This window comes from Solenopsis invicta, chromosome 14, assembly GCF_016802725.1.
Source record: "Solenopsis invicta isolate M01_SB chromosome 14, UNIL_Sinv_3.0, whole genome shotgun sequence".
In the NCBI taxonomy this organism is placed as follows: domain Eukaryota; kingdom Metazoa; phylum Arthropoda; class Insecta; order Hymenoptera; family Formicidae; genus Solenopsis; species Solenopsis invicta.
This window is the reverse complement of record NC_052677.1, coordinates 3,671,661-3,683,397: the sequence shown is the minus strand read 5'-3', so window position 1 is coordinate 3,683,397 and position 11,737 is coordinate 3,671,661. Positions and strand designations below refer to the sequence as shown.

The 11,737-nt window shown below is 38.0% G+C and overlaps 2 protein-coding genes across 2 annotated transcripts; one reads left to right on the top strand and one right to left on the bottom strand.

The window, feature by feature from the left end:
* LOC113004837 lies at positions 1-1,726 on the bottom strand. The gene is made up of 2 exons (XM_026139308.2): positions 686-1,726; positions 1-602 (listed from the first exon to the last, which is right to left on the bottom strand). Exons 1-2 carry the CDS (start codon positions 730-732, stop codon positions 23-25), a joined length of 627 nt encoding a protein of 208 aa, XP_025995093.1. The 5' UTR covers positions 733-1,726; the 3' UTR covers positions 1-22.
* Positions 1,727-2,604: 878 nt separating this feature from the next.
* On the top strand, positions 2,605-3,766 carry LOC120359529. Its single transcript, XM_039457341.1, has one exon. It carries the CDS (start codon positions 2,637-2,639, stop codon positions 3,732-3,734), a length of 1,098 nt encoding a protein of 365 aa, XP_039313275.1. The 5' UTR covers positions 2,605-2,636; the 3' UTR covers positions 3,735-3,766.
* Positions 3,767-11,737: the final 7,971 nt, after the last annotated feature.

Below are 11,737 nucleotides of genomic sequence, written 5' to 3'. Positions count from 1 at the left end.
TTTCAAAATTTCAATTTTTTATTTATTTGTCATGTAATGCATCATGTACAATATTATCTAAAGCGTAAGCTAACATTTCACATTCTAAAAGCGAAGTTTTATCATATTTTTCTCGCAAGAGTTTTGCCGCATCACATTTATTATTAACATAATTTTGGCGTAAAAGGGATACAAAATGTTTATATTTTTCGCTCACTGTATATGTATATTGATATAAAGAATAATATATATGCTCGACGCATTGTTCGAGCTCAAATAGAAAAAGTACAGTTTTTGGTTTCAAATACATGCAAGTATCGCGTAATGTTAGTTTAACAACATTTTCATTACGCAGTTTAATGAGTTGCACAATAAGATCTTGAATCGGTAATGCTGAAGAAGGCGAAGTCGATTGCACGAGTCGCTCAATATCCATACGTTTCTGGAACAGTGCTGTCCACGTTGCATGAGCCAGAATTATTTGATTGCCTCGGTTGTCACCAATAAGTATCTCCACAAACGATGTTGATCCTACGCTGATTCCAATGTTGAGATATTTATACGCTGTGGACGTCAATGCCAATCTCCTCCCCAAAATGCGAGGTGTATACCGTGGCAATATTCTGTAAATAAAAAATATGGATAAGTTAGTTGCAAAAACGGAAACAAAATATTTAAAAAATGTATAAAAATTATAGATACTTACATTTTTTCACACGTTTCGTCCTGTTGAAGCGGAACGTAGTAGTCCATCTTTTCCTCGTATATATTTTTTTCTGAGAGTTTTCAACTGTTCACTGAGCGACTGATGCAGTAGAGTTTTCTGGCTTCCTTTTTATTATGTAATCCCCTCTTTTATTTTATAATCCCCTCCTCTATTTTGTAATCCCCTCCACATATTTAATAATTTTTTTATAACAAAATTCTTCTATTATAGATAGTAATTACACACAATACGCCTATAAAATGTTGCAAAATACAGAATTTACGAGAGTCTAGAAACTACTGTAGTCTCAGTGTTCCTAATTTATAGAGCTAGCAATATCACATTGTACATTCTGGAAAATTCTTAAAATGATATCATTCAAACCTAGAAATTTCTCATAGATATTACTTATTGAAAAGAAAATCTCCAAAGAAGTTTTATTCAACTTAGTTATAGGAAGAAAAAATAATGGAAAATCTATTGTAATGTTTTATCTTGATAAAAAATCAGCTCTTTTTAAAATTGATTTACGTTTATGGGGTGCTTTTCAATGCAGACTCCCATAAAACATGAAATGACATGTAAATATCTGGTTTAAAAAAAATTTTTTGATAAAATTGTAAAAGGTAAGATAATGTACTATTTCAATGGTTTTAAAATAATATTGTATTATTTTATCTTGATAAAAATCAGCTCTTTTTAAAATTGATTTACGTTTATGGGGTGCTTTTCAATGCAGACTTCCATAAAACATAAAATGACATGTGAATATCTGGTTTAAAAAAAAATTTTTTGATAAAATTGTAAAAGGTAAGATAATGTACTATTTCAATGGTTTTAAAATAATATTGTATTATTTTATCTTGATAAAAAATCAGCTCTTTTTAAAATTGATTTACGTTTATGGGGTGCTTTTCAATGCAGACTCCCATAAAACATAAAATGACATGTGAATATCTGGTTTAAAAAAAAATTTTTTGATAAAATTGTAAAAGGTAAGATAATGTACTATTTCAATGGTTTTAAAAATAATATTGTATTATTTTATCTTGATAAAAAATCAGCTCTTTTCCAAGATTGACATGACTTATTTTTATGGGTTACTTTTCTATGCAGACCCTACTATAAAACATATAATGATATGTGACTATATCTTAAAATTAATAAAAGCTGAAAAAGATTTGTTCCATGTCGAATGTTATTTTTCTCAATAACATTGAATTTATTTTATCTTGACAACGTCAAGATGAGTTATACATTTTTTTCAAAATGTGTACTTCCATTGCCCTAGCTCAGTATAAAACCGAGAAGTCTGAGTTGCTCTCGGTCAGTTTTTGAGTTCTCGGTTCAACGAAAAGTTCAGTAAGAAGTTTCGTGAATAGTTCAGCAAGAAGTTTCATGAAAAGTTCTGTAAGAAGATTTCGAATATCATCATACATTTTTTCTTCACGAAGATGGAAGAAGAAAATATAGTGCCACAAGATGAAATGGAAATAGAAGATGAATTTGAATTAATGGACGATTCAGACGAAGAAGATTTCAACCACGTTCTTTCTGACGATTCATGTTATGAAAGTGATACTGATGAAGAAACGTTCGACAAACAGCTTCAAGGGGGAAAGTTTCAAGATTTTAAACAGACAGAGATAAACACCTTTAATGACTCTAAAAAAATGTGCGTGATATATTTTTTTTTCATCGAGAGAGACTACCCACATCATAAATACTGCTCCAAATGTGTAGTAAGTTTGCGTGCAGAATTTGAAGGTGCCTGTGCTGTTCGTAGACACAGGATTCGCAAAGTTGCAGATATTCGCAAGAGATATTGTACAGAATGTGACACCCCATTGTACCAAATTATGCCATGTAATTTGTGCTACATTTGCACAAATTGAAAGACTATTTCAAAAGACATTTTCAAAATTCATCAGTACTGTTTGTGACTTATAATATGGAGCAAACGGAGCGTGACTTAGTGGAGCAATCCGCTCGATTAAATACGAGTGAAGAGTTTATCGCATGGGAGCAGCAATGTGATGAATTTATTGAATTGCTGGAAGAGCGTAGTCGAGTTAAACGCTTGCGATTAACAATTGGTGAGAGACAATCCGCAATTGCTCATATCGCACGACTTGAAGGACTAAAAGACTCAGTGCGCCGACGATTCATGCATGTGGGTGCAGGATACAGTGCGGGACTCCGATGGCGTGAAATAGATACGGCTTTCGAAAGCCGTATACTGACCGGTGCGGTGATTAACACGGACCATATTGATCCACGTCAGTTTCTTGAAGATGCGTGGGAAATTGTGATTGAGCGAGTGGGAGATGCTATACGAGAACATAATAATGTAAAAGTGAACACCGTGTTCAACGGTGAGTTTACGAACATTCGTGGTGAACATGATAATAAAAATGTCACTACTAAAAATTATGAACTTTATCGCACTTCAAATCTGCACGAGTGGTACGAGCAACGCGTCATCGAAGTCACGTTAGCAATGCTCGATGAGTTCCAAGAACGTGATAGCGGATGGAAATTGTTGCGAATCTTAAATTTGACGGTGAACATAAACAAGCATAATCCCATGCACGCGGGGTGTGACATCGCATTACCACATGAAATAATACTGAAGCGAGCAGTGATCAACGTGAAATCTAAAGACAATGCGTGTTTCGCGTGGTCAGTAGTGGCTGCTCTGCATCCAGTCGAACGTCATACGGACCGAACATCTTCTTATCCACATTACGCGACAGTACTTCACTTCAACGGCATAGAGTTTCCAGTGGCGCTAAAAGACATTGCAAAATTTGAACGTATGAACAGTGTCTCGATCAACGTGTACAGTGTTGAGAAGAATGAAAAGGATTCAAGAATTCTTCCGATTCGACTCACCGACAACAAAAAGGAGAAACACGTAAACCTATTATATATGCAAGATCCACAAGATAACAACGTCGGCCATTTTACATGGATTAAAAATCTGTCTCGTCTCGTGAGCTCACAACTGAGCAAAAAGCAGCACAAAAAATACATTTGCGATCGGTAAGTATAATCATAAGAAGAAGAAGAAACGCATATTTTTTGTGTATAAAAATATTTTAAAAATATTTAAAAATTGTTTCTTTATTTTTATAGATGTCTGCACTACTTCAGTTCCTGTGAAAAATTGGAGGCTCACACAGTGGACTGCAAAAAAATGAATGACTGCGCCATTCGACTGCCGAGCGAGGAGGACAAGTGGCTCGAATTCAGCCACCTGTGCAACAAGGAGCGCAAGCCATTTATTGTCTACGCAGATTTGGAGTGCGTTCTGCGCAAAATGGAACCAGCGAGGGAGGCGTCGTATCAGCATCACGAGGTATTCAGTGTAGCATACTATGTGAAATGCTCGTACGACGACGCGTTATCCGGATACTGTTCTCGTCGCGGTAATGATTGCGTTGCGTGGTTTATTAATAAATTAAAAGACTTGGCACATAATGTAAAAGCCAAAATATCCGCTAATGTGCCAATGGAAACACTGTCGAGACAACAGAACGAGGCGTACCGTAGTGCGATACGTTGTCATATTTGTGAGAAACCGTTCGCGCCGGATGACACGCGGGTGCGCGATCATTGCCATCTAACCGGTCGGTACCGTGGTCCTGCCCATTCAAACTGTAATCTAAATTATAAAAATTCATATTGCATTCCAATTGTGTTTCATAATTTATCAGGCTATGATTCACATTTCATTATTAAAGAAATTGCTGCCGCGTTTGAAGGCAGGATCGATTTGCTGCCAATAAATAAAGAAAAATACATCTCTTTCACTAAACACGTTGAAGATACCGCTGAAAAAAAAAACTTGAGTTCTCAAAAACATTGCATACAATTGCGGTTTATAGATTCATACAAATTTCTTGCTTCTAGTCTTAATAAATTAGCATCGTTTTTAAGTATTGATAAATTAAAAATTTCACGTTCGGAATTTTCCTCACTATCAAAAGAGGAATTTAAATTGTTAACACGCAAAGGTATTTTTCCCTATGAATATGTGGATCATGTAGACAAGCTGCAGGACACGCGTCTACCACCGCGCGAATCGTTTTACAGTTCTCTGACTGGTGAAACGGTGTCGGAGAACGATTACACTCACGCCGTGAACGTTTGGCAGCAGTTCTCCATTCAAACGCTCGGAGATTACAGTGATTTATACTTGAAAACCGATGTACTGTTGTTGGCTGATATCTTTGAGAACTTTCGCGATAGTTGCATTACTAGTTACGGACTCGATCCCGCACATTATTACACATTGCCAGGTTATACGTGGGATGCAATGTTGAAATATACGCGAATAAAATTCGAGCTGCTGACGGAAATTGATATGATATTGTTTATTGAACGCGGAATACGCGGCGGTCTAAGTCAATGTTCCAATAGATATGCACAGGCCAATAACAAGTACATGTGTTCGTACGACCCATCGAAACCGTCGTCATATTTAATGTACTACGACGTTAATAATTTGTATGGTTGGGCAATGTGTCAACCATTGCCCTACGGCGAATTTCGATGGGTCAAAGACGCCGAGAACTTTGACGTGAGCGCGATCGCTCCAGATTCACCTACGGGTTATATTCTCGAGGTAGACTTGGAGTATCCGCAACATCTCCATGACGCTCATGCTGATCTACCGTTCTGTCCGATACGCGATAAGCCGCCCGGTAAAAAACAGGATAAGCTTCTCGCGACAGTATATGACAAAAAGCGTTACGTCATTCATTACCGCAACCTGCAACAATGCATGCGCCATGGTCTTCGTGTAGTAAAAATTCACCGCGTACTACAATTTGTGCAATCTCCATGGCTTCGCGATTACATTCAGCTTAATACAGATTTTAGAACTCGTGCAAACAACGATTTTGAGAAAAATTTGTATAAATTAATGAATAACGCGGTATTTGGTAAAACCATGGAGAACGTGCGTAACCACGTTAATGTGAAATTAGTAACTAAATGGGACGGACGGTACGGCGCAGAGGCAATGATTGCGAAACCGAATTTTCACAGCCGTAGCGTCTTTTCGGAGAATCTGGTTGCGATCGAACTGCGTAAACTTGAGGTGAAGTTCAACAAGCCAATTTACGTGGGTATGTGTATACTCGACGTATCCAAGACATGCTTGTATGAATTTCATCATGAATACATGGCGCCATTGTTTCGCGAGAAATGTAAAATTATGTATACTGATACAGATAGTTTAATATATAACATTGAATGTGATGACGTATACAAAATTATGAAGCGTGATATTAATAAATTTGACACAAGCGATTACGCGGTTGATAATGCATACGGTATTCCGCTCGCTAATAAAAAAGTGCCCGGACTAATGAAAGACGAAAATAATGGTCTGATTATGACTGAATTCGTAGGGCTTAGAGCAAAGATGTATGCCTTGCGTGTTGATGGTAAAAAAGACACGAAGAAAGTTAAAGGAATCAAGAGCAACGTTGTAGCTAAATCAATAACTTTCAATGATTATACGCGATGCTTGCATGATGAAATTGAAATGATGCGACAACAGTCATGCATAAGATCTAAATTACATGAAGTATATACCGTGCTTGAAACTAAGATTGCTCTAAGTCCATACGACGATAAGCGATATATTGTACCTGGTTCTACTAACACTCTGCCATGGGGGCATTACAAAATACCTCAATAAAACACTTAATTTGTATTATGTGTATATATTGCGAATATTATAAATAAAATACTTAATTTTTATAATATATGTATATATTGCGAATATTACAAATAAAACACTAATTTTGTAAATATTATGAATATTATAAATAAAACATTTTTTTAATAACATATGTTTTAGAAATAAGCAACTCATTTTTTTTGTATTTTATATGTTTATATATTTTAATAAATGTAAGCACAAAATGCTTTATAATGTCATAATATATATAATTTATTTACAACACACTATCCTTATGTATCCAAGAATTATGTGATTCATCGAATCCCAGCCATTTCACATAAACCTCATTTCCTCTTTTACGCAACACTTTTTCAACAAGATACACATCGGGATTAGCAACACGGTGCAACTCGTATTCATAGAATCCTCCGGCAACAGGTTTTCCACGGTAGTCTTCCAGGAGATATGTCACAGGATTTGTTTTCTGCATTTTTATGATTCTAAACACCTCCGTCGTCCAATTTGGTGTGTAACCTTTCTCAAAGGTTGTTTTGAATTTACTCACACGTACCGAATCACCCACTTTGAATCGCGCTGGTTTGGCAATCTTAGGGTGATTGTACACCGTGGTTAAAAGTTTTTCAGAATTTGTGGGAGTAACATCGATGGGTCGCATACCAATAGTTCGGTGCTTTCTCATATTGTACTCCGATAAGAGACGTGGCAACAAATCAATCCATTTATAGCTTCCATTGAGTGTAAACTGTTTCCACATGTTGTTCTTCAACGTACGGTTGAACCGTTCGACCACCGACGCCTTCATTACAGAGTATGTAGAATAGTGATTAATGTCATGTTTTTTCAAAAGTTCTTGCACGTTTACGTTGTAAAATTCTTTTCCCATGTCAGTTTGCAAATTTTTTGGACATCTTCCATGGCCTCGAATTATCTTTGCTATCGCTGCAGCCATCTCAGTTCCACTCTTAGTTTTCAACGGCACGGCCCATGCATACTTGCTCAGCACATCGATAACGGTGAGAATGTAGTGGTAACCTTTGTTAAATCGCATATAAGGACGCATCTCGACCACATCTGCCTGCCACAGATCATCGTATCCGTAAACTATGACATGTCTTCGCGGGAAATTTTTTCTTGCAGGGGCATGCAGTTCTTCCACCAGCCGCTGTTTCTCGGAACTTTTCTTCTTAGACATGTTTGATCACGATGTATGACACACGAATGATGCAGAGATATGATGTTTACTCTCTCTTCTATTTTGTCTTATCAGAAAAAAGCGTCATTATTTCAGGCTTATGTAGCGCAGTTTGTATGTTATTTTGGAACTCTATCATCCTCTTCTCGAATTCTTCCTGTCGATTTATCAAAATTTGTATGCTTTGTTGCACGTATCGTTTGTTTGCAGCATCATCATCGTCCACAGGTAGAGCTACACGTCGAATCTTACGCGACCTTGCGTCAAAGTCGGCTGCGACCACGCAAAGAGCATTGTCACGCACGTAATTTCTGAGTGATCCATTCCATTGGTAGTATGGCTCCACTCCACTTTTTCCGAGTGATATTCCAAACTTGTTTATTGGCATTTCGACGTTGACTAAATGATTTTGTATCGTGCGGTTTTAATTTATAATAAGGCCGACCTCGCAAAGTTCTTCGATTATTGACAGAATCTCATTATCATGAGCGTTGTTGCCAGCTCGACGAGAAGCGTCGAGCAATCGAAGGCGGTCAACTAGTTCGTTAGGATCGTCCCAATGAACGTAATCGATCTTGTTATCAGTCAACCTCATGGTGGATGATATCACACCTTTACCCTTTTTTGGACCCATAAGCGGAGCGATGATTTGCTTATATTTGTATCCCTTGTTACCCATGATGGGATTATCGGCGCTCCAACTACGTCTATGAGCATTCGTTTTTAACAGTATATTTTTATACGTTTGTTTGTCATCCTCGGTAATAATAGCTTTATCGGGAAGTCTCTTAAAAATCAACTCGTATAATCCTGGTGTACCATTGTACTTTACTTTACCTATGATTAATTTGTCATCTTTGTTGATGTCAAATCGTTTGTCTCCGAGCCTCATACCATCTTTCCCGAAAAATACACCGTACACATAATCAACCTCGTTTCGTTTGTCGTTAGCAAAGAGCAGGTCCAAGTACTTTCGTCCCAATGGTCCCAGCTGACTATACAACACATCACGCTCTTCTGGTAGTTGCAAAGCCTCTCTGACAGACGTTTCAAATGTAGATTTCATTTTGACATCTTCTTCTTCTTCTTCCTCCGGTATGAATGGTAGTAGTGGTGGGTTTTGCGGTTTTATCGGTGTAGATTCAAACGTTGGTTCAAAACTAAACGTTGATGAATCCAAGGTGTCCTTGTCGTCGCCATAGTCATCATCATTCAATTGTATCTTGCGTTGCTTTCTTGGTGGTGGTGTTAATTCAAACAATCTATCACTATTACCGCTAAACTCATGTTTTCTTTTAATGATTTTTTTCGCAACATTAGCTTCTTCCTTAACATCTTTCACAACATTGACTTCTTTCTTAATTTTTCTTTTTACAGCATCAATGACTTTTCTTTTAATCGGCCGAGAGTTCTCGGTGTCTTCAACAAAATTGACTTTGTTCTTAATTGGTTGAGATTTCTCAGTATTTTCAACAATCTGTTTTAGAGGTTCGACGATGGGTTTAAACTGTTTCTCCAACACTATATCTTCCTCTATTTTACCAGTTTTCAAAGCATGATATTTTTTACGAATCAAATCGCTCGTTTTTGCAATCTGCTTTGCTATTCTCTCACGATCCTCGATACTGTTGTTGTTGTTCATGTTGGAGGAGAAACGTTGCTTACTTAACGAATCGTCAACAACTAACCACGTTACGGTACCGCATAATCGTTAAATCCTTTTCTGTATCGCCCGTTGTTAAGCGCACTATCCTTGTCTATTACTAGGAATCCATACTTTTGTTGCCAACAAGTACTACACAATTCACAAAAATCTTCGTACGACATGTCGGTGTTTACATGATCGTTGTATACATGTTTGAGGTTGGTACCATCTTGTTTGAATAAGATTAACAAATTCGCATTGTCACGTATAAGATGTTTCGGTATCTTTGCATACGTCTGACAGAGATAGAAGCTGTCAACATCCATGTGACGACCCATTGCAAAGTACTCTTTTATAACATCTTGCTTGTCACATGCCACGTCATCAAAGATAAAAATGGAATTTGGAAGCGCCTCGTTCGGTGGAACGACGTCGTTGTTGTTGGAAAATGTAAAATAACCAATTTCATCTATCGGTGTCAATAAGTTCTCCAAGTATTGATATTTTGGTTGTTGCAGTGATTTTGAGTACACATACACGTTCTCGAAGCGCACACCATGTGGACTTTCCATTAAGCTTATCAACACGTTTGTCTTGCCACAGTTTGACGGACCACAGATGATACCGCGTATAGAAATCGGTAACATGTTTCCATGCTTACGCATCTTTTTCTCAGACATTAACTGTATTTTATCATCAAAATTTATCACTTCAATCACCTGCAACTGTCGCACGAACCGCATATTTGTTCTCTCTCTTACACTCTCTCTCTCTCTATAACGATAAAAAAGAAAATGAAAAACGATACCGAAAGCTGGCCTATTTATAGAAGCGCGTTGAGCGAAAGAGCTTAGTATACAAAATGTTTTGTGTTGGATAACTGCTACAGACTCAGTTTAACGATTGATAAAAAAAATTGTGTTGAATGTCGAAGAAACGTAAGGGTTGTGGCTTATTGAACAGCGCGATAAATGCACTTCCTTTCGAATTGCATATCCCCGGATATCAGTTTTGCGGTCCGGGAACGCATTTAGAAAAGCGATTGACTAGAGGCGACCGAGGCATTAATCCGTTGGACGCGGCGTGTTGTGACCACGATATAGCCTATTCGCAAAGCAAAGATCTCGCTAAACGACACGTGGCCGACGATATACTCGCAACAAAAGCGCGAAAACGCATTACTGCAAAAGATTCAACTCTCGGGGAGAGAGCTGCTGCTGCAACCGTTTGGGCAGCTATGAAGGCTAAGACAAAACTCGGCATGGGTTTGAAAAAAAAATGAAGAAGAAAAAGAAGGCAACGACGAAAAAACGAATACTTCCGGTGGCGAAACGCGGTGGTTTCCTACCAATTCTACCGTTGTTGGGAGTCCTTGGTTCAGTTGCTGGTGGAGCGGCGGGAATCGCAAAAGTGGTTAACGATAATAAAGCGGCACAGCGTCAACTGGAAGAACTGAAACGCCATAATCGTGTCATAGAAGGTGGTGGAGTTTATCTTGCTCCATACAAGCACGGACGAGGAATCTCGAGAAAAAAAAAAACGTCAAAAAAGAAGCATTAAAAATGCCAAAGGGTGCGACTACCAACGTACAACTGCAACAACTGGCAAACCGTATGCGCATTCCATATTTCAGAGGTGTTTTCATGCGTACCACCTTACCAACAGATAGAGTATATAGAAACGAGAGCGGTATCGTGAATTTGGACAATGCTAAGGGACCTGGCACTCATTGGGTGGCGTATGCAAAGAGAGAGAATCGCGTTATATATTTTGACAGTTTTGGTAACCTTCGTCCACCGAGAGAATTGGTGCGATATCTAAACGTCACACAAATTGAGTACAATCGCAAGGCTTATCAACGTTACGATCAAAGCAATTGTGGACAACTTTGTCTGCAATTTTTACAAACCGTTGAAAATCAGTTTAAAAACTGACATTGCACTGCTTGAAATTCAGTACTCGCTCAGACATGTCACTGACGTTTACACTGACAGGCAAAAGTAGCATCCTCGCGGTAAGCTACTTTCCAGCCGTAGATTTGAGCGACGATGATTACGAGCTCGGCTTGACAGACTTTGAAACCTACTACACGATACCTAATGTAAACTCATCGAATAATAAATTTTACTATGACAAGGATGATAAGGAAATTATCATTCCCGAAGGATCGTATGAACTGCGTGACATAAGCAAGTATCTGAAACGTGCAATTTTACAATCTCATCATCTTGATGTCGATGGTATTTCGATTGCAACGCCGGTTGTCCGCGGTGATTTGGTGTTCGATGACGGTGAGAAAGGAGAGTTCCCGATAATGATCCGCGCGAATAACAATACGATGAAGAGTGAGGTCAACTGTGCCCATCAAATAAATTTTACCAAACCCAATAACATTGGCTCGCTGCTAGGATTTTCATCGAGTCGTATACTAGAGCCTCAACAGTGGCATGAATCAGATGCACCGATAAATATTATCAATGTAAATATTATTCGCAT